Source organism: Myodes glareolus, chromosome 7 (genome assembly GCF_982192425.1).
Source record: "Myodes glareolus chromosome 7, mMyoGla1.1, whole genome shotgun sequence".
Lineage (NCBI taxonomy): Eukaryota > Metazoa > Chordata > Mammalia > Rodentia > Cricetidae > Myodes > Myodes glareolus.
Window position 1 is genome coordinate 103,797,692 of NC_142032.1, and position 24,631 is coordinate 103,822,322.

The 24,631-nt window shown below is 38.7% G+C and overlaps 1 protein-coding gene across 12 annotated transcripts in view; it reads right to left on the bottom strand.

Moving 5' to 3' along the window:
• Positions 1-24,631, bottom strand: part of Fam168a (family with sequence similarity 168 member A) — a 108,531-nt gene that overhangs the window by 43,181 nt on the left and 40,719 nt on the right. For 6 of the 12 annotated variants that reach the window (XM_048429606.3, XM_048429594.3, XM_085692793.2 and 3 more), the window contains 2 exons: positions 11,758-11,845; positions 9,489-9,527 (listed from right to left, as the gene is read on the bottom strand). In XM_048429606.3, the coding sequence (XP_048285563.1) occupies positions 9,489-9,527; positions 11,758-11,845 (127 nt within the window). Of the gene's footprint in view, positions 1-9,488; positions 9,528-9,805; positions 9,885-11,757; positions 11,846-24,631 lie in introns of those variants that run through there. The other 6 variants (XM_048429600.3, XM_048429602.3, XM_048429601.3 and 3 more) reach the window with 2 other exon arrangements.

Below are 24,631 nucleotides of genomic sequence, written 5' to 3' on the forward strand. Positions count from 1 at the left end.
CCACCTGGTTGATATGACGTCATGATACTGATAGCGCTACTACAAGACCTGTTTTGGGTACCAGCTGCACAAGACGGTTCCAACGTGCTGAAATGGTGCACATCTTGTACAACATTCTGGCCAGACCGCCACAAAATACTCAGAGACTATTTGCAATTTTAAAAGACATTGATCTTGAAATTTAACCATCATTTTACTTTCACAGGATCCCCCAGAAAGAACGTCGCCCCCATGACAGCTGGAAGTAATTCTAGAGAACGACGTCCCCTCTCCCAATAAAGTTTGTCCTTGGGTTTAGGGACATCATTTAGGGGTTGGTTATAATTAGTATACGGTTGAGGGTTGGGGGAGGAATTTTATAAGCACAGGAATCCTAAAAAAAAAAAAAAAAAAAAAAAAAAAAAAAAAAAAAGGAGGGATAATTGGATTATGGGATAAATAGATTTGTACTTGTGAGTTATTGCTTTTAGACAAACATATTGGTATCGATTCTTATATATTGATACAAAGTTAAATTATGTTGACTATTTTATGCATGCATGCTTCATGCTTCTACCTCTGTTTAAAACATTTTTATGTATTTGTATATATATATTGTATTGATATATGTATATTTACCATATTGCATTGTACACTTATACCTCTGATTAAGATACTTATATATTGTTTATGTATTGATATATATTTACCATATTGCAATGTATACTTGCACATTGTTTATATTTGGAGGTCTCATTGTCCTCATTTATTGCACACTTGTTTATTATCTCAGTCTTTAAGTTAGATAGATATTGAGAATTATATAGATCAACAGTCATCTAAGTTTGTCATTTATAATTAGACTAATCAGGTTCTTTAGATATATAGAGAATATATTCAGTATAGATAGATAATCTTCAACCTCTTCAAAGAGCTGTAGAAAATGGCCTTTAATCTAATTCAGAGTTCTATGGTAGGGAGACACAATCACTCCTGGCAACACTGATCTATGCCCAAGAGAATGTTGAGCACCAAAGACACTCCACCTGGAGCCTTTCTTCTTGGCAGAACTGGCCTTTGGGTAAAGAAATGCTCATACCTCAACTACTGACAGAGTTACAGAATATCCGTAAATGGATAAAACAAGACTGTCATATCCTGACAAGACAGGGTAAGATAGTTTTGAAGTTTCTTGCCTTTGAAAATGGTATGTCAGTTACATCAGGCCTTAGCCAAAGTTGGTTGCTTCAACGCTGCAAATGTGACTTTGGGTGTTTGTCCAGGTAGCCAGTTGTCTCTGCGATTTGTTACATGTTCTGGAAGTTGTTTGATTGCATTTCCTAATTACTCAGATAACATTATTTCCCTTCTCAGATCTTCGATGGGATTGAAGATTATATAAATGTAGTTACTTTCCTTTCATGACTTGGCCAAGTTATTTGTTATACAAGACTTAAGCTAGTTAGAATAGGATATTTGTATTTATTGTATATAATTTCGTAGGTTTGTACTTATTGTATATAATTGCGTAGTAGGCTTAGAACTCTCTTACTTAAACAAAAGGGGGAGATGCTGTGGGAGTTCCTTCAGCTCCTTCAGCCAATCGCCGCTGAGTTACCAGCCCATTGGGGCGTGGTCTCTCCCTTTAAAAAAAGCAGCGGCTGTCCTCCACTTTCTCTTTGTCTTCCGGCTCCGTTTCCGGCCCCTGGACTCCTTTCCTGTTCGCGCGGAGGGGCTGTTGTCTGGGACGGTAATCTGTAAGTTTTTTCCCCTTTGAATAAATAACCATTATATTAATCATAATTCCAAACTGGTGTGGGATTGTCTGTGACTTACGCCTTCAAGTAGCAAACTTATAGTTAGGAAGTAGCAATGAAAATAATGTAATGGTTGGGGGTCACCACAGTGTGAGAACTGTACTTAGAATGTTGAGAACCACTGCTCTAGAGGAAATATAAAGGGTGTTAACTCTGAGTGCTCAGTGCAGAGCTACTGCTCTGAGGAAACAGGACAGACAAAGACACCCAGGGCTGAGCTGTACTCCAACAGTGTGACATCTTCAAGGAAATCATGATTACCATTGTAGAGCCACCCACACCCACATCACTCACTCTTCTAAGTCTCAGTTGAAAAGGATGCTAAAATCTGAGGCAAGATTAAATGGTCATGACTTTGATATAGAGACAATATCACCACTACCATTAAAATATACAGAGGAAAATAGTCTACTTAGATAATCAAAATATAAGTGTTCTAGATAAGTTAAGTACAGAAGGCCAAATGTGTGCTGTTCCTCAGGGAGAAAAATTTTTAATCAATCTAAATTTATCTCTAGAGTTCTTATCCACTGGAATGAAGAAAGTTTAGTGGAAAGTGGATGGCCATATGAACCTCTGAAAAGGCTTCATTATTAGCAATTCTATCACTTAGTCACTTATTCTCTCAATCAACCTAAATTCATTGAGCATTTGATGGTTAACGACACAGAGTACCCCATTTTAAATCTTGCTGGCTCTGTGACAGGGCTAAGACTCTTCATTTTTCTTGTACTTAAATGATTAAAACTTGGAGAGGGAAGGGTTTATATTTTATCTTACAGCTTAACAGGTCAATCACCTAGAGAAGTCAGGGCAGGAACTGATGCAGAGGCCATGGAGGACTGCAGCTTACTTTGTCTTATATTTTGCTTAGCCTGTTTCCTTATAGCACCCAGGATCACCGGACCAGGGGTGGCACTGCCCACAATGAATGCCCACATCAGTCATCAACCAAGAAAACACATCACAGGCTTGCCACAGGTCTGGTTGGGAAATTTCCTCAATACAGGTTCCGTTTTCTAAAAGGATTCTAACTAGTGTCAACTTGACATAAAACTAGCTAGCACATATACACAGGCTAATAAGAACTTTGTCTTCTATATGGAAGAATTATGTATTTTAACTGCAAATTTTCACCATCAAGAGACCAGCCAACAGGACTTCTACTGGCTAAAGCAGATTTCAGAACATCTAAAGAAACAGATAAATGGACAAACAAATATGACTGAACTAATGTGAATGAACTAAAATCGGCAAATTCATAGAAACAGAAAGGTTATCAGAAGCTGACTGAAATAAAAGGTTTCCTAAGAGATGCATAATATATGTTCAGGATGATGAAAAAACTTTGGGAAATAATGAAAGTGGTCAAACAACTGTGAATGTACTTAATGCCACTGAATCATATACTTGAAAATAGCTAATATGAACTCAGGAGACAGCTAGGTCAATAAAGTGCTTGAGTTTGGTCCCAAAACCCATGTTAAAAAAAAAAAAAGCTGGATTTGAAGGTGCAAGCTTATAATTCCAGTGCTATGGAAGTGGAGACAGGCGGATTCTTGGGGGATGATGGACAGCCTGTGTGGCCTTTGGAAGTCACTATCTCAAAAAGCAAGGTTGATGGCTCCTGAAATAGGAAACCTAAGGATGACCTCTGGCCTCTTCACATATACACATAAGCACGCACAGACTCTCTGACTCTCCTTTTCTCCTTCCCTTCCTCGCTCAAAAATGAGTAAAACAAGAAATTTTTCACTGTGTATATTTTCCTATGATTTTTTAAAAGTATACTTATGCTGGGTTTGGTTGTGCATGCCTATAAATTTATCATTTAGGCTACATAGCGAAACTGCTTCTCAAAGAATAAAAGGTTTCTCTCTCTCTCTCTCTCTCTCTCTGTGTGTGTGTGTGTGTGTGTGTGTGTGTGTGTGTGTGTATCTCTGCAAACACCAGGACTGGTAGACTAATGATCTATGTGAGGCAAAAAGGAAATCTGGTTTAACACAACTCAGTAGTGGTGTTGACTCAAACTTCTAGAGTCTGACACCAGGCAGTTTATTTTAGCCATATCTAAGTACAATACAATTTTTGAAAGAAGTTTCTGCAAAGTACATGTGATCTTTTTCATAAGAAAGGGTTCTAAACCAGGTGACAGTGCACATCTTTAATCCAGCACTTGGGAGGCAGAGGCAGGCAAATCTCTGTGAATTCGAGGACAGCCTGTTCTACAGAGGGAGTTTCAGGACAGCCAGGACTATTGCACAGAGAAACCCTGTCTAGAATGGAAGAAAAAAGGGGGCAGGGTAGGGGGCTCTATAGCTTAAGGGAATAGAGGAGGATCTGGAGCCGCTTGGTCATTGTAGAGGTCGCCAAGCTACAGAGGACACGTGACATCTCTCCTAAGGATGTGTTGTACTGACTGAGAAACAATGTTAAAGATAAGATAGGGAGAAAGAGTCTTGGATTAACATAATAGTCTGGGGGATTCAGGTGTGGCCTGGTCCATCATGAGTAAGTAACTAAGTAAACACACGAAAAATAATAGCTCTTACCTAAAAACTGCCAATGGAGACAATGTTTATAAAGTGCCTTGCCACCCTAATGATACTTACAAATGGTAGTTATTACTGTAATAACTGACCACAGCAATGATAAATGGCATCAGTATTTAATGTGGGGGGGTGTTCAAGACAGGGTTTCTCTGTATAACAGTCCTTACTGCTGAGCCATTTTTCCAACCCTTATTGCCTGCTATTGTATGTGGTGTGGGTATTTGCCACTACCACCCAGCTAATATGCTCAGTTTTAAACATAAATCTAAGCAATGTATGAGACAATAATGGATATCTATGAAATAAAGCTAGAATAAATTAATCTGAAGCTTAGAGGAAGTGTTTGCCACACTATAAATCAGCTTCTAGGCAGCAACTGAGCCCTTAGGCAGCACCAACTTTCAAAACCCTGAAAGGAGACTACAGCTCAGGAACAGCTGAAGAAGTAAAAGAAAACAAAAATAAACAGAAATTTTGTAGTAGACTCAATAAAAGCAAGGAAGGCTTCCTTTAAGGAGGAGGGTGGAAAAAGGCTGATGAGAGGGCTCAATGGGTAAAGGCACTTGCCATCAACCCTGATGACCTGAGTTCAATCCTGGGAAGGAGGAACCAGTTCCTGCAAATTGCCCTCTGACACACACGTGTACTCTGACATGTGCCAGACCACAACAAATATATGTTAAAAAAGATATATTTAAATTAAAAAAGAAGAAGTGGGGAGGAGGCTGTGATAGTCCTTGGTTTAACTATCAACACTGTATAAAGCAGACATGGTGACTTGCTTGTAATCCCAGTACCTGGGAAGTGGAGGCAGAAGGCCCAGAAGGAAGTTCAAGGTCATTCCTTGATATAGCAAGTTTGAAGCTAGCCTGAAATCAAACTATCCCATCCCTTCCAAACAAAGGAAGAAAAATGGAAAAAGTAAAAAGGGGAAGGAAGGAAGCATTGAGGCTATCAAACGATACAGAAGATCAAATTAAGATGAGGTCAAAAATCAGTCCATTAGGTTTAACAATAACGAGAGTAGCTATAACTACAGCAAGAGGTTCTTCTTCAGTGAAGTTGAAAAAGTTAAGAGACCCGAGGGGGCCTTTTCTGAACAGAGGAAACCAGCCTCCACAGCAAAGGAGTGTTAGTTAGCAATTTCAGGAATTTGAATTTGATTTCTTGGCTCATCTGAGATGCTAATCACTATGGTGTCCAAGGACACAGCCCCACACACCAGAGCAGTAAAAGCATTTACTTTGCAATTACAAAAATAAATGAATAAATAGAAATCTATGGTTAGTTTAGGTTCTGCTGTATAGTATGACCTTGATGCTGATTACCAGTTGTTTTACTTAGAAAATAAAAGTTATCTCTTTAAAGCTGTTTTAAAAGATTGAATGAGAAAAACCTTGGGGAAGTTCTGTGCAAAGAACAAAGCACCAGGCTGGGGAAATGACAGTAAAGTGCTTACTATGTGAGCATAAGGACCTGAGTTTGGAACCCACGGAAGGCTGTATGCTGTTATGCCAGTTCTGGGGAAGTGGAGACAAGAGAACTCCTGGGATTGGCTGACCGGCCCAGTCCAGCTCACAATCAGTGAGATCCATGTTCAATTAAAGAGTTTGTCTCAAAACAGTTAAGGTAGAATGCAATTGAGGACAACTAATGCTGACACATATCCCTCCCCCCACACACATATGAAGTACCGCTGTCATAATCTTAAAAGCTCTACAAAGTGATGAAAGAGAGAGAGAGAGAGACAGACAGACAGACAGACAGACACACACACACACATACAGAGAATTAGACAGGAACTGGTCAATGGAAGAGAATATTTCTTAGCCATACTGACATATCAGATCATTCACTGTATCTGTAGGCTGTCAACTTTATTAATTATTGAGGTCTTCAGTTGACAAACTGATACATCTTTTTTGCTTGCTTGAGACAGGATTACAATATAGTCCTGGCTAACCTGTTAGTGAAAAAAATAAAGAGGAAAAGAAGGAATGGGGAGTATCAGATTGTGGGTTTGTATTACCCCCCCTTTGGGGGGCTATGTTAGTGCTGAGGGACAATGGTCTTTTATCCTGTCACTTGTACTATTTTTAATAAAATACTGACTGGCCAGTAGCCAGGCAGGAAGTATAGGCAGGGCAATGGTGACCAGGCAGGAAGTAGAGGCAGAGCAACGAGAATTCTGGGAAGAGGGAAGTTTCAGTCTGCAGTTGTGACCCAGTCGCAGAGGAAGCAAGATGTGATTGCCTTGCCAAAAAAGGTACCAAGCACATGGCTAACACAGACAAAAATTATGGGCTAATATAAGTTATATGAATTAGTTAATAAGAAGAGCCTGAGATACTGGACCAACCAGTTTATAACTGATGAAGACCTCTGTGTGATTTTTTTGGGACTGAATGACTGCAGGACCAGGTGGGACAGAAACCTCAGACAACACGTTTTTTTCAGTTTTGTTTGTTTGGGGGAGGATATTGATTTATTGTAGCTGGAACTGGCCTTGAACACCCCCAAGCCTTGCTGCCTCTATCTTCAGAATGCTGAAATTATAGGTATGTGCTACTAACACTAAGCTTAAGTATTTGTAGCAATTGGACATATTGTTTGCTACAGTCTGAGACCAGAAAATTCAGAGTACTACAACTGGTTCCAGGCAGTAGAGGAGTGGGAACCAGTACCCAGGACAGAATATAAGAAAAGGAAGAAGAAATCTTAATTATTTCCTTGTGGTGGAGAGACAATGAATATACAGGCCAGAGTGGAGAGTTAGGTATCAGACCCAGCTCTAACACAAATCACGAAATTCTCCATCTTTTCCTTCATATAGTGGTAAGTTAGTTTAAACACTTCATATGTTCTTAAATCTCATAATTATTTTCTAAATGTGTTTGGGGCCCATACAGCAAGTTGATGGCTGGCACTTACATTCACTACTCTTTGCCTTCTTATGAAGAAAGCATTCCAAAGCTTTTATTATGCTTTTCTTGAGAATATATATTGAGGTACAAAAGTGTAATAACTTATCAGATGTTATGACATAGTGGTCAGGTTTGGTTTTTCTCTTGCAGCACTAGAGATCAAACACAGTCATGTAAATGCCTGGAAAGCCTTCTACCCATTGAGCCATGCCTCCAGTCACTGCACAGTTCTAAGCCACCATCTCTACATTCTAATCTCTTTTCTCTACAAAGTTATAGTCATTGCTGCACTTTACAACAACTTAGCTAGGGACTATACTAGAGTCCTTTATGACCAATAAACCAACCTTTGGTTTAGGTCATTATCTCATTTTACAGCTGAGAAAACTAAAATTCATACAGGCCACAGTCTATCAGTAGTGGAGTTTAGATTCTGGAAGTTGCAAGTATCAAAATAGAGTGACTTACATAAAACCTAACAAAATGGAATCAGGAGGCCATGAAGGAGTCTGTACATATCCATGTCTCTAGTAGGGTATATCTTAAGAAATTCCTGCACATATGCCTATTACAGGATTTACTGCAAAAAGGTCTTCAAGACCAAATAAGCAAATTGCACAAGGACTTACGTAGCAACACCCATCTCACCAATGAGCTCATATCAGCCTCTCTAACAAGTCCCTATAATCAATGGTCTTTGCTTCAAAACAGTTTATATGAAGTTTTTCTTTTTCTTAAAAATTTCTCTTATACCACAACTTCCCTTAATGTGGTCCACTGTTGCATACATACCCTGAAAAGAAAGCCATATACATAGTAGCCTGAGTAAAAATTCTTTGGACCTAGGAAATAGTTCAGTGGGTAAAAAAAACTTGTCAAGCAAGTATAAGGTCTAAGTCTGGCTCCCCATTACTTATGTGTGGTGGTTTGAATGAGAATACCTCTATAGTCTCATATATTTGAATACTTGGTCCTTAGTTGGTAGAACTATTTGAGAAGGGTTAGGAAGTGTGGTCTTATTGGAGGAGATGTGTTACTGGGGGTAAACTTTGAGGTTTCAAAAGCCCAAGCCATTTCCAGTTAGCTCTCTCTGTCTCTTGGTTGTACATCAAGATGCGAGCTCCAGCACCATGTCTTCCTGCCACCATGGTTCTCACCATGATGGTCATGAACTCTAAGTTTCTGAAACCTTAAGTCTCAAATTAATTATTTTATAAGTTGTCTTGTTCATGGTGTTTTATCAGAGCAATAAGAAAGCAACTAAGATACCATGTAAAAGCTGGGCACAGTAGTTTGTCTGTAATCCTAAAACTCCTATAGTAAGATAGGATGCAGAGACAGAGAATCCCTAGAACCTTACAGATCAGCAAGCCCGCCATATACAGTGGCAAGCAACAAATAAAGTGGGAAGTAGCCTGGTGACACCTGACATTGTCTTCTGACTTCTGTAAATATGCTATGACATGCAAGCATCAGTATACACAGACATATACATATCTATTACCCCCAATACACACAAATTAAATAAAAATAAGTTTGGAGAGATGTTAATAGAGCAGTTAAGAGTGTTTGCTATTATTTTTGCAGAGGACTGGAGGTTGGCTCCCAGAAGCCACGTTAAATGACTCAGAACTGCCTTTAACTCCAGTCCCAGGGTATCTGATGCCTTCTGATCTCCTCTAGCACCTGCACACATGTAGGTGTGTGCAGAAACATAAATATATACATAAATAAAAACAAATCCTCTGAAAAAGTAAAAATAAATTCATTGCTTGGAACTTCATCTATCTCTCTATATTTTCATTTTCTTTTGACACTCTAGACGCATTCCTCTGTCCAGAACACACACCAGACTTCTGAGTGATACTTGGATGCTTATACCATCCCAATATTTTTAAGAAGAGAAAGGGCCAGTTAGTTGTAGTGCAGGCAGATCTCTGTGAGTTCGAGGCCAGCCTGAGCCTATAAGAGCTAGATCCAGGACAGGCTCCAAAGCTACAGAGAAACCCTGTCTCAAAAAAGAAGAAGAAAAAAAAGACTTCCTAAAATTCAATGAAAATGACCACACAACATACCCAAATTTATGGGACACAATGAAAGCAGTGCTAAGAGGAAAGTTCATAGCACTAATCGTCTAAATAAAGAAGCTGGAAAAATCCCACACTAGCGAATTAACAGAACATTTGAAAACTCTAGAACAAAAAAAGCAAACTCACCTAAGAGAACTAGATGGCAGGAAATAATCAAATTGAGAGCTGAAATCAACAAAATAGAAACAAAGAAAACAATATAAAAAATCAAGGAGACAAAGAGTTGGTTCTTCGAGAAAATCAACAAAATAGACAAACCTTTATCCAAACTAACCAAAAGGCAGAGAACATCCAATTTAACAAAATCAAAAATGAAAAGGGGGACATTACAACAGACATGAAGGAAATACAGAGAATCATAAGGTCATATTTTGAAAACATGTATTCCACAAAATTGGACAACTTAAAGGAAATGGACAACTTTCTGGATAAATATCACTTACCAAAATTAAGTCTAGACCAGATAAGCAAATTAAACAGAACTGTTGAAGAAACAGAAACAGTCATCAAAAGTCTCCCAACCAAAAAAAGCCCAGGGCCAGATGGTTTCAGTTCAGAATTCTACAAGACTTTCAAAGAAGAACGAATACCAATACTCCTCAAATTATTCCACACAATAGAAACAGAAAGAACATTGCCAAACTCTTTTTATGAGGCTACAATTACCCTGAAACCCAAACCACAGAAAGACATTACTAAGAAAGAATTACAGACCAATCTCACTTATGAACACTGATGCAAAAATACTAAATAAAATAATGGCAAATCGAACCCAAGAACACATCAGAACCATCATTCACCATGATCAAGTCGGCTTCATCCTACAGATGCAGGGATGGTTTAACATACGAAAATCTGTCAACGTAATCCACCATATAATCAAACTGAAAAATAAAAACTACATGATCATCTCATTAGATGTCGAAAAAGCTTTTGACAAAATACAACATCGCTTCATGATAAAGATCTTGGAGAGAGCGGGATACAAGGAACATACCTAAACATAATTAAGGCAATATACAGCAAGCCAACAGCCAACATCAAACTAAATGGAGAAACTCCCAGCGATTCCACTGACATCAGGAACAAGACAAGGTTGTCCACTCTCTCCATATCTATTCAATATAGTTCTTGAGGTCCAAGCTAGAGGAATAAGACACCAAAAGGATATCAAGGGGATACAAATCGGAAAAAAAGAAGTCAAACTCTCACTGTTTGCCGATGATATGACAGTTTACATAAATGATCCCAAAAATTCTATCAAGGAACTTCTATAACTCATAAACACTTTCAATAATGTAGCAGGATACAAGTTTAACTTTGGCTTCAAGGTAAATTTCTTGAAGAATAAGGCAAAATAGTCTGACAGTAATAGCATTCCAAACAAAAGAGCAACATATATAAAAACTTGAAGGAAAAAAAAGCCACACTGGAATGTAAGAGTTTTTAAAAAGATCAGTCTTCAAATCAGCTACTTGGGTTCAATTAACTAATTCTGAATTTGTGGTGTTCACACTATGCCTATGATTTTCTCATCTGTGAAACAGTGATAATGAGCTACACTGTATTGTATTTACTTTAAAATGAAAAGTGAGGGTCCAGAGACATGGCTCAGCAGTTAAAGGAACTCGTTACAAAGCCTGATGACCTGAGTTTTATTCCACAGAACCCACAAAGTAGGAGAGAACCAACTCCAAAAAGTTGTCCTCTGTCTTCAAAGGCTGTATCAGAGTATGGAACACACATATAAATGCATGCGTATACATACACGCACACTTGCACGCGCGCACACACACGCACGCACGCACACACACGCACGCACACACACACACACACGCGCACACACACACACACACACGTGCGCGTAAAATTAATTTTTAAATAAAGGTGAAATAAGACACTAAAGGTACCAACCATAGGCCAGAAACATGGCAGGTGCTCAGTAAGTGTTAACTTCCCTTCTGCTAATAATTCAATAACCTTTAACCAGAGAGTCACTTCTGCTGGTGGGCATGTTGGCACAACCCTTTAATACCAGCACTCAGGAAAGCAGAGGCTGGTAGATCTCTGTGAGTTCTAAGCCAAGCTGGTCTCCAAGGTAGCCAGAGCTAAGAACTGCATAGTGAACTCTATCTGTCACCTCTACTTTCATCACTATGGGACCCTAATTAAATACAACTTTTCCAGCTTCTCAAGCTTTGCCAGGGCTTTTGGAGCTCGAGAGTAAATTGTAAGCCACTCAGCAAGTTAGAGTCATTCATGGAAGAAGGTGTGAAAAAGAATAAAAGAAAAGAAAAAAAGAATAACAGGAGTAAAACCAGCTAAATTCACTAATAAATATAAGAAACTATCAAAGAATAATTGAAAACCAATAATCCATTATTATATCACTTACCAGTATAGGCCATGTTCTTAGGGTTGCCATAAGGAGCCCCAGGTTGTACAGGGCTGTAAACAGGGTTCATTGTGGAAGACTGAGGATCCTACAACAAAGACAAATAAAACAGCATTGATTATTAATTGCTCATTGCCTCTGACATCATCTTCTCCTCTAAAGCCTTCAGCTATGTTCAAAGAGAAGCAGCATGGTATAGGAAAAAAAGGGCTAAACAGAGTATAATACTTTTCCCATTTTACAGATGAATGACAGTGCCGAGAAGTGATATAACTTGTTCACTGTCAACTCAGCTACTTTAGGCTGTCAGTTTAATATTAGTCCCAATATCCCATAGAAAGTTCTTAAGGCATTAGTGTGGCATTGGCCAAATCACCTTTCCTCTTTGACTTCAATATTCTAATAATAAATGGATTAGTTAACCTCTGACGTCCCCCCCCTTCAAGACAAGGTTTCTCTGTGTAGTTTTGGACTCTGTCCTGGGACTTGATCGCCTTGACCTCACAGAGAACCACCTGCCTCTGCCTCCTGAGTGTTGATTAAAAGCATGCACCACCACTGCTGAGCTGGTTCTAATGATACTACTTCACAAGTTGGAAAATGTCATACTTTTCCAGTTTATCAAGGGAGTCTGAGTATCTGGTAGTGAGCACTTAGCCTGCTAGAATGAAGGAACAGCAACTGTTTTGTCCATTCCCCTTTTGCCTGTAGAAGATAAGATAAAAGCTACTAACAGCTTTAAAGGAAAAAAGGAGGAATTTTTATTACATCTATTATGTAACACAGCATTGTGTGAAGGTCAGAGGACAACTTGCAGAAGGTTTTCTTCTTCCATTATGTGTACCAGAGATAGAACACAGGGTGCCAGATCTGGCCACAAGCATCTCTATCTACTGAACCGTCTTAATGATCTCCAAAGGGTAAATTTGATGCCACTGAACATCCTAATGCAAAAAGAGAAACATTGCCAAGACTTCTTGCCAAATTTATTCAAGGAAAATAAATAAACTTGGAAATTTGTGTGCAATAGCTATCACTGGCACAAGTGCTCTTAATGTCCTTAATTAAGGACATTTTCCATTCTGATTAATGGAAAACATGTTATTATGCTCTATTAACCAATTTGTCCCATCTTCTTTAGAGAGCTGTATCTTACACATAAGCTGACACATGTTTGAATACGTGTCTCCAGAAATATTACTTACACTCCATAAAAAAAAAATCAAACAATTCTCTCCTAACTAGATTTACAAGATAGGTGGGCAATTTTTTAGGTCATTAACTTCTGTTGCACCCCAGGAGAGGGAATAAGTTAGATGCTGAAGGCAGGCAGTGAACATCTGGCTTGATGACAATGGTTCTGTTACTAATTAAGTCTGTCCAGGGTTTTGGAATGAAAGATAAGGAGTTCCCAAGGATAGGACACTAGGACCATCAGATAGACAAACAGGAAATAACACTGGTAAATTTCATAATCTAGAACTTTCATAAATCTACCCAATGCAAAGCCCTGGCAAACAATGCCAGGATTAACAGGGTCAATACATTTATCTACAAATTAAAGCTACAACTTGAGGATATATGTTGTAAGAAACTATGTGTATTGCCAGTTCAATTTAGCAAAAACTATTTTGTTGATACCCAGGCTTTTCCCAGCTCTTCGAGGTGCTATGCAGGGCTGTATCTCCTACCAGTCTAGCTTCCTGTCTTCTCCTCTGCTCACTCCACCAACTAGGGGAATTAGCTTAGAGAGTTTTGTCCTCTTTTGATATGGTAATTCCACCTGCAAGCAAAGGTTCTCGCAGCGCCCTGCCCCTGTCTCTGACACTGCCACCATCTTGATACCCCCTGCTTGGCTGCTCTGCCACTTGGCGCCAAGTGGTCAACACTATGTTCTCACTCCCAGGTGGGAGGGGGCTCTCGTCCTTTTGCCCCCAAGTATATAAACCCGACATGTACTGAATAAAGTCGACATTTACCCTTTGGGCAAATGATCCTGGTCTCTGTGTGTGTGTCTGTTTAACTCCTAGGATATTGATCCAGACTCGCGGTTCGATATGGGAGGCGCGCACCCGTATCGGAGAGTAGGGTTTCGCAGATTCAGGCACCACACTATTTTCTTTTTTTAATATTTATTTATTTATTTATTTATTGTGTATACAATATTCTGTCTGTGTGGATGTCTTCAGGCCAGAAGAGGGCACCAGACCTCATTACAGATGGTTGTAAGCCACCATGTGGTTGCCGGGAATTGAACTCAGGACCTTTAGAAGAGCAGACAATGCTCTTAACCACTGAGCCATCTCTCCAGCCCCGCAAAAACTATTTTCACAACCAGAGCTCAGAATTAACCCTGAGACTAAACTTACTTGCTAACTGTAAAGTAATAAACAGATATAAACAATGTGTGACAACAGAGATGACTGCTTGAACATTTTCCCTAACTCGGACCTTCTCCTCCTTAACCAGTTCTCTCCCTAACAAGTCAGTGTCAAGTAAGACTATTAATAAAATACTGTCATGGCTTGATATAGTATCCACTAAAAGGCATGTGTAAGAAACCTAATGGCCACTGTAACAATAGTAAGAGGTGCAAAATTTAAGACACCACGAGGGATCTACTCTTATGAACTGATTAATCTGTTATACTGGGAGAAGACGCTTCAGAAAAGGATAAATGTGGTTTCTTGTACTCTTTCTTCTAACCTCTGGTTTTGTTCTTTCTGCTCTTCTACCACGGAATGGCACAGCAAGAAGACCCTTGCTAGACACTTGCACCTTGTAGTTGAATTTCCTACCTCCATACCCGTGAGCACATAAATTTCTTATTGTTATAAATTATCTAACCTGTTATAGCAGCATGAAATAGACTAAAACACAACAGGCCCTAAAAACATCTGCACATTCTCCTATAGAGAACACATTCTTTGTTGCTGATTGGACAAAATATGGAATGTTTCCATAATCAAAGAAACTCACCAGCTGTGAAACAGACCTCCTACTGCTCCAAAATGAGAGTCACAGACAGACATAGGAGACCATGACATGGGCATAACAATATGAACTCAATCCCAACCAGCATCTGCCAGTTATTTGGAATAAACCAGGTATGGTGAAACAAAGCTGTAATCCCACACTAAAAAAGTTAAGGCAGGAGGATTGCTATGAGTTCAAGGCCCAGTTAGGATACATAGTAAGATTCTGTCTCAAAAGTAAACAAACAATTAAAATAAGACTATTATAGCCACTTCAGGGGAACTGCTAAGATCAGAGTTCCTAGCTTCCAAGGGATTATCCTCTGCAATAGATCTGTATACTGCTCATGATTTCAGCAACAGACTGAAAACCATCAGCTGAAATCACGAGTTCTACTGTCAGGTAAATTCAGGTTCTACAACTACCACCTATCAAAGAAAACCACAGGCAAGTGTCCTAACCATTCTGAGTCTCAATTTCCTCTAGTCTCAGAATGAAAAAGAATACTATAAAAAAGTTTTTGTTTGTTTGTTTTGATTTTGAAAGACAGAATTTCTCTGTGTAACAGCGCTGGCTGTCCCAGAACTCTGTAGACCAGGCTGGCCTTGAACTCTCAGATCCGCTTGCCTCTGCCTTCCAAGTGTTGATCAAAGGCATGTGCCGCCACCACCACCCGGAAAAATTTACTCTTTTTAGGAATATAGTCCTGAGCCTAAAAAACATATTCAGTCATACAAATAACATCAATTCTATAATCAAGATGTAAAGATTTTTATCACTTTTAACTATCTTTTTGGTCAATCCCCTGTCTTACTCCCAGCTCCTGACAATAACAATCTATTTTCTGTTGTAAGGATTTTCTTTTTTGTTTTTTAAATATTTATTTATTTATTATGCATACAATATTCTGTCTGTGTGTATACCGGCAGGCCAGAAGAGGGGACATTACAGATGGTTGTGAGCCACCATGTGGTTGCTGGGAATTGAACTCAGGACCTCTGGAAGAACAGTCAGTGTCTGAGCCATCTCTCCAGCCCCAGAAAATATTTTTTTATGGATATATTTTACAAAAGTAGCATTCTACCATACTTTAAAGGTTCCTTATATGTCTAAATGTTTTCCACTGTATAACTTCAAAAACTACAAATAATGAATTCAAGAGTTTGAAATAACCACATTTAGCTAAATGAACTGATTCTATTTTACAGATAAAAAGTTAGTCTGAGAAAGAGCAAATGAACCATGCAAGACCACAAAGCAAACAGAAGGTAGAGTTTAGAATAGTACTCAAAAGGATCAAAGACTTAAGAGCCAAAAATATAAATCCCTTAGAAGCAGGAGGAAGGAAGATGGGGGAATGCACCTTCATAATCTTTGATTGACAATAATCTTCCAGATATGCTATAATAGAAAAAAAAAAGGTAGGAGGGGGACTGAAGTGGATTTAAGTAAACAGTTTAATTTTGTTATTGTTGTTGTTATTATTATTTTTCAGAGGAACCACCAGCCAATGTGGTGGTAAAATCCTGCAATCCCAAGTAACTCAAGAAACTGAGGCAAGAGAATCTCCAGTTCCAGGCTAGACTGGGCTACATATATAATATTACTCTGTGTTCAGAACAACATAAAAGTCAGGCCTGATAGTACAGGACTATAATTTCAGCTACTAGGGAGTAGGTAGGATCACAAGCCAGTTTGGACTACAGTGAAAATTCATTCATTCATTGCCAGTTCTAGCAATTTAATGAGACCAAATCTCAGAAAGTAAAATAGAGGGCTGGGGATATGGCTCAGTGGTAGACAGAATACTTGCCTGCCTTGCTTGATGCCCCAGGTTCAATCTCTGTACTATGAACAAAACAAGGACACACCAAGAAAACAACCAGACAAGTTACAGGATGAACAGGATGAAATTGCCTTTTTCTTTGAAACAGGGTCTCAGGTATTCCAGGCTTGCCAGTCTCAAAGAGCCTGTGCAGAATAACCTTGAACTTCTGATCTTCCAGAGTCTATAACCCAAGTGTTAGAATAACAAGTATGTACCACCATACCTGGCTTTCAAATTGCAGATCTAATAGAAGATTTGCATTTAGAATGTGCAAAAAATGTATATAGCTCAATAATAATATAAAAATTAATTTTTTTAATGTATTTATTTTATATGTATGAATGTTTGCCTGCATGCCTGGTGCCTGCAGAGGTCAGAAGACATTGGATCTCCAGAAACTGGAGGTAAGCATGAAAAAATGCAAAGTAAAATCACACTGAGGAGCTGGAGAGTTGGCTCAGTAGCACTGGCAGAGAACTTCCAGAGGTTTTAAGTTCAATTTCTCGCAACCATATGGTAGCTCACAACCATCTGTAATGAGATCTGGTGCCCTCTTCTGGCCTGCAGACAGAATACTGTATACATAATAAATACTGTATACATAATAAATAAAATAAAGAAATATTAAAATATCACACTGAGATGACACATCAACTAGGATGGCTGTACTAAAAAAGAAAGGTGGTAGGGTGGGAATATGACTCAGTTGGTAGAGTGTCTAACATGCAGGAAGCCTTGGGTACCACATAAACTGGGTATGTTATACAGTAGTACCTTACAAACTGGAGGTAAGAAGAGAGAGGTTCATGGGACTATGGGAGTAAACAAACTTCACTTGTTTGGGAAAGTAAGAATTTGCAAAATTCACAAGAGTTCTCTCAAGAGTTTCAGAGCAGAAAACAACTGGTGAGAGAGGAGAAAGACTAACCAAGCTGCAGAAAGGCATCTCTTAGGGGTTCCTGCATGTTGTGCAAAGAAGTCCACAGACATAGTTGTCCTGAATTGTCACTGGTACGGAGGTGGGCTTTTTAGTGATACAACTGTCTCTGACTCTCCCATTTCTGTCAGTACCTCCTCACTTATACTCTAAGTAATGCCACTTTACTCCAAGTAATATCAATAAACTCTGATTTTCCAACTTAATTTTGATGCAAATTGCTAATTTTTTTGATGTTTTACTTTGTGTGCATTGGTGTTTTTTCCTTTGTGTACATCTGTGTGAAGGTGTCAGATGTTTGAGTTACAAACATTTGTTAGCTGTCATGCGGACGCTGGGATTTGAACGTGGGTCCTCTGGAAGAACATTCAGTGCTCTCAACCACTGAGCCATCTCTCCAGGCCTGCAAATCGCTAATTTGGTCTGTAATGAATTCCACATCTGGGATGAGTAGATGTACCAAGTCTCTCCAGAAAAAGTCTGTCCTACAAGTGTGATGGCATGTTATTCCAGCACTTAGGAGGTAGAGACAGGATGGGTAATTCAAGGTCAATATCTATTACAAAGTATATTCAAAGCTAACCTGGGCCACAGACACAAGCTATAGGTATGCTGGAAATTTATAATCCCATTCTGTTGGAGAAAGGGGCCACTTGTTTGTTTCCTGGGCACCCGGCTAGTTTAGACTCGAAATAATCACACAGAAACCATACTAATTAAATCACTGGATGGTCCATTAGCTCTAGCTTTTTATTGGCTAACTCTTACATCTTAATTTAACCCATTTCTATTAATCTGTATAATACCACGAGGTTGTGGCCTACCAGCAAAGTTTCAGCACATCTATCTTCAGCGGAGGCTCCAAGGCGTCTCTCTAACTCCACCTTCCTCCTCCCATGCCATAGTCCAAGGCAGTTCTTTATTCATAAACCAATAAAAGCAATACACAGACAGAAGGACCTCCCACACCAGTCCTCAGGAAGAACCCTGAGAGTTTTAGGTTCAAGACAGGCCTGAGCTGCACAGTGAGTTCATCTTGAACAAACAAAAGAATATAAAAATATGACTATACTTTGATATACATGTTTTTAACACAGGGTAACCCAGACTGGTATGAAACTTGAAGCAGTCCTTCTATTAAAGCCTTCCAATTGATGAAATTTATAGTTTTTCTTAGACATAGGATAGACAAGTATAAAAAAGGCCTGGGAAATGATATGCGAAATCTTTGACAAGGTATTGAAGAGCCTTTAGCTCTAACTTGAAGCTTAGAAAACTAAAAATTTAAGTTCCCAAAGAGACCTTGGTACTCAGTTTAAGCATCACTGCCGTAGACTTGCTTCTTTTATTTTTTAAATTTATATGTATGTGTGTGTGAATATGTGTATATACATGGTGCTCGCAGAGGGCACAAGAAGATGTTATATCCCTAGAGCTGAAATTACAAGTGATTTTGAGTTCTTGATATGGGTGCTGGGAATTTAGCTCTAGTCCTCTGGAAGAGCAGCAAATATGATTAACCCCTGAGCCATTTCTCCAGCTCCTGACTTTCTTCCTCCATGCAAGTTTTCTGATATAAGCTTGATAAGAAATACAGTAGTGAATAAGAATAAAACTTTTTTGTTTTTATATTCTAGTTGGGAAGGGAATATAATAATTTTTTAATTAAAACTTAATGTATATAAGATGGTTATAGGTGCTATTGAGAAACCAAAAATAGGTGAGGAGTCCTTAGGACTGAGGCTGCAATTTTAAATATGATAGGAAAAGGAAGTGTTACTTCTGAGCAAACCTGATCAATCTGAAGGACCAAGTCATGTCAGATTCTAACAGAAGTTGTCCAAAAATTAAAAACAGCAAATTAAAACTCCTTGAAGTGGAAGTATGTTTGAGATATAGCTTGGAGGCTGAACAGTCAGGTATAGAGAGTACAGGAAGAATAGGAATTAAAATTAACACAGGCAACAAGGGAAAATAATGCAGGCTCCTACAGGCCAATATGAAGATTTAGTTTTAAGTCCAAAAATGGTATGATGGTTAATTTTGTGTCAATTTGACTGGGATGAGATGGCTCAGCAGGTAACAGCATTTGCTGCACAACTAACAACCTGAGTTTATTTAATCCCAGGACCCACAGGAAAGTAGAAGAGAATCAACTTGGCAAAGTAGTCCTCTGACTTGCACACACCCTGTAGCATGAGCACGCACATATGCAACAATAAGCAAATCTACAAATAAATGAATAAAAACAACAAAAAATACTTAGAAACATGGTAAAACATCATTTAAATTAGGACTTTTAAAAAAGATTCATTTTATATATGAGTGTTTTGCCTGTATATTTATGTCTGTGTATCACATGTATGTGCCTGGTGTCCAGATGTTAGAAGATGACATCAGAGCCTGTTGGAGGAGGCTGCTTGTTCATCCTGGTTACCCAGAACTGAAATAATTACACAGAAACTGTATTAATTAAACCACTTCTTGGCCTATTAGCTCTAGCTTCTTATTGGCTAATTCTTATATTAATTTAACCCATTTCTATTAATATGTATATCACCATGAGGTTGTGGCCTACCAGCAAAGTTTCAGCATGTCTATCTCCGGTGTCTCCATGATGCCTCCCCGACTCTGCCTTCTTCCTCCCAGCATTCAGTCCAGTTCCCCCCCTACAGACCCTGGTCTACCTAAGTTCTGCCCTACCAACAGGCCAAGGCAGTTTCTTTATTCATTAAGCAATAAGAGTAACACATAAACAGAAGAACCTCCCACAACATTTCCCCTTTTCTGTTTAAACAAAAAGAAAGGCTTTAACTTTAACATAGTAAAATTACATATAACAACCATTTCAGTCCTAAGCCACATGCTTCTTATGCATAAAAAAATATAAACCCTATACTTAAATTTTTAAAATTACAATCTATTTGTGGAGGGGAGAGGCACATGTCACAGAATGAATGTGGAAGTAAGAGGACAACTTAAGTCAGTTCTTCCCTTCCACCTTGTAGATCCTAAACCACCTCACTGACCCAAAATCTTGTACCTTTTACATTAATTTACTCCCTGCACTTTTTTTTACATTTATTTATTCCTCATTTGGTGAATTTTTCACCTCCCATGTGGCCAACTAAATCCACTAAAACATGAGAGAGTTTGAAAAGAAATTGTAGACACAAAAATACAGAGTTTAACACAGCTTCTTGCTATTTGCTGGTGGCGTGCCTCAGTTCCTTTAAGAGAGATTTTTCTGATTCAGCCACAGCTGAAAAAAAGCCGTGTAGTTTTAAAATGTGGCTTCTCGGGTCATTCCACTAGTGCAAACACTGGCTATGGAGGATTTGAATGACATTATGGGCTCGGGCGTTTGTGTGCTCACTCAGGGTCGGGAGGAAAGTGGCTGAGACCATACTCTTGGCTCTGAACACCCCACTTGGGCAGGCAGTGGGATCAGGTCTACTAGGCACACACAAGGAGAGCATGGCAGATTTCTGCCACCATACACAGAGATATTTCCAAGCCGCACAGTGCTCTGCATGGCTGACTTTGCTATTACTCAGACAAAAAGGTTTTATGTACTGCACACTCATTCTCAGAGTTAAAGTGCCAAGCACAGCTCCTACCTGGCAGCCCCAGAGCAAGCAGAAATGGTACGTCCACCATTTTGAAATTAGAGAAAGGTGGAGTCAGCATTCAGAGTAGCTGCAACCAAGCTGCTTACCATTTTAAAAGCTCTTCCAGATAGTAGAGAATTACAGATAATGCAATAAGGACAGATTCAGACATAAAAGAACTCTAAATGGGTCACAGTGTTGGATATATGAACATAGGCGTGGAAGAGAGAAGAAAAAGAGTGAAGAGAGTTGAAAGAGAAATTTAAAAAAGTCTTTAAAGGACAGAGTACAGTCATAGATTAAAAGGAGTAAAGAAAAATAAGCCACATAAAGATGGGAAATTCACAGAGAGTCTGGATTATGTATATTATTGTGTTTTCTTTGAATTTTTTGACTGTGAATGAGCTAAGTACAGAGAGACATTATATTGTATGGGCTGCTAAGCTAAACCAGCATGTATATTATAAAGGTATCATGACTTTCAAATTTGGGTCTAAGGATATGCTGCTTTGGAAAAGTTCTCTTGTTTCCATGGAGGATGAGAACCTGTAGTTTGCTTCCAGACCAATATGATTTTATGGAACAAGACCCCCTGAAAGATTGCTGTAAACATCCCCACAAAGAAAATACTTTGCCCAACTGCTGACTGAGATGAACCTAGCACACTGGATACACCATAAAAGACCTGATTAACAGCAACCCAAACAGCAGGAAGTAGTATGGACAGAACTACACCCATATTCCCAAATATTATTTATAATTGCTTACATTTAAAGGGGGATATGCTATAGAGATGCTTTGGTATGGATCTTGGTTTATTGATACAAATTTAAGGTAAATTTTGTTATATTGTATATGTATATTTTTGTCCTTGTTTAAGGTATTGTGTTTGTGTAGTTCATTTAAAAATGTAATGTATAATTAAGAAATATAGGTTAATAGATAGTCATCTATAATAGTCAAAATTCTAGTCATGTTAGTTAGGTTTTCTAGATATATAGAGAGATATTTCAATTAGATAACTATTCCTCAAATCTTTCAGAGACTTTCAGAACATGGAATTTAAATATTTTATGAATTTAGGACTCTTCACGACAGTGAGATACATCTGTTCCTGGCAGCACGAATCTACTTCAAGAGGAAGATGGGCATTGAAGAGGCCCTTTATAGAGTTTGTTAGATGAATTGGACATGCAGGATCCATAGAGAAATGACTGCTGAACTTGCCTAAAGGTGAGACAATACTTCAGGGTTCCTGCTTCATGAAAGAGTCTACTAGACATTCTACAGGACACAGAAAATTGTGACAAACTGACAGTATAGGTGGAAACTGTCTTTGAAATTTCCTGCTTCATGGAAAAGTCTGCTGGATACTATGGGCCTGTGGGCTGAAGGTGGATGCCCAAAGAAGAATTTGGGTGACAATCCAGGCAGCAAGATGTCTCTGTCAATTCTAGAGTTTTGGAAGTTGCTTACAATGCACGTCCTGTTTACTTAGGTAATATTATATCCTTCTGGAGTCTTTGATGGAGTTGAAGAATAGATAGTAATAGTATAGTTTTCCTTAGTTATGATAAAAGATAAAGTAGACATAAATATTATAACTGTAATTCTTCTTGATAACTGTTTTGTTATATGCAATTTTGCTATGTTAAAGTTAAAAATTTTATTATTTAAACAGAAAAGTGGAAATGGTGTGGGAGGTCCTTCTGTCTATTGGTTGTTTTTATTGGTTAATGAAAAGTAACTGCCTTGGCCTGTTGATAGGGCAGAGCTTAGGTAGGTGGGGAAAACTGGACTGAATGCTGGGAGAAGGAAGGCAGAGTCAGGAGACACTATAGAGCCACCTCTAGAGTCAGACGTGCTAGAACTTTGCTGGTAGGCCACAACCTTGTGGTGATACACAGATTAATAGAAATGGGTTAAATTAAGATGTAAGAGTTAGCCAATAAGAAGCTGGAGCTAATGGGCCAAGCAGTGGTTTAATTAATACAGTTTCTGTGTAATTATTTCGGTTCTGGGCAGCCAGGATGGACAAGCGGCTCCTTGTAACACTCAATCATTTATTTTGTAGAGGGTTGCAAGTGCATGTGTGTATGTGGAAGTCAGAGAACAGCTTGTGGGAGTCTGACTCTTTCTCTCCAGCATGTGGGCTCTGAGGATTGAACTCAAATTGTGAAGTTTGACAACAAGCACCTTTACCCACTAAACCATCTAGCTGGCTAGCTCCAAATCCTGTACTTTTAAGTCATTTTGATTCAGATTTCTGTCTTATGTAGCTAAACTTAATCCTACTTAATAAGAGGAATCCTACTAAATGAGAGGAAGAGGGAAAAGTTTCAAAAGAATGTCATTTGATCTGTGTTTTGATAGATGACAGGAATTCTACATGGAGAGTAACAAAAGAAAGACTATTTGTGAAATTACACCACAAGAGAAAAAGATGTTCAAAGACTATTGAGTAGTTCTGTAGTGTACAGAATCTGAAGGAAATCATGACAAAAGACATTAACATTCATGTCACCACTTCTCAGCTGTGCCTACCCAGATCTTAGGAGATCTGAAAGACCAGACCAGCTTGCCTACATGATAATTATGACCCAGAACTCTCTAAAGGGCTCTAGCATACTGCAGTTGTTAGTCTGATTCTCTTCTCCCTGCAACACTTCACACACAGAGATCAAGTAACTGAATGTGTTTTATATTTACTACTAAATTCTTAGAAAAAAGCCTTGCATAAAAACATATTTGTTGGGGCTGGAGAGATGGTTCAGTGGTTAAGAGCACTGGCTGCTCTTCCAGAGGTCCTGAGTTCAATTCCCAGCACCCACATAGTGTTAACCATCTTAATAGGATCGGATGCCCTCTTCTACCATGCAGTTATACATGCAGAGCACTCATATATAAAACATATGTGTGTGTGTGTGTGTGTGTGTATTTGCTGAGAGGGTGGATGAATAAAATACATATAAATAAACCTTTTATTGGAATTTAATGGCCCAATTTTATATTTTTGTTTGTCTCTCTATCTGTTTTGAGGCAGGGTTTTGCTATGTAGGCCTGGCTAGCCTGAAACTCAATATATAAAGCAGACAGACCTTAAACTCACAGATAGCTACCAGCATCTGCTTCCCAAGTACTATTGTTACAGGCGTATGCCATGACGCATGGCTTCAATTTCATTTTAGACATTAACCTTTTTCTTACTTAATTGAAGAAAACTCAGTTCCAGTAGTTTTTTCCCCTTAATTCTATCAGCATGTTTCACAAAGAAGCCCAGATTGTATAGTGACTGTCTGTTTCTATTGTTTTGCCAGACTACACATCACATTTCTGCATCTTAAAATTCTGTACACAGTATTTCACTTCAGAAAATGCTCCAGTTTTTAAAAGATGAAATGGAGAATTCTGACTTCTAAAAATCTGCAAAAGGACCTCAGTATGGGAACAACTTTTACAGTTAACAAAAAGATCTTTTCATGCAAAAGCTCAAAAACTGGATTTTGTGCATGCCTAATGATA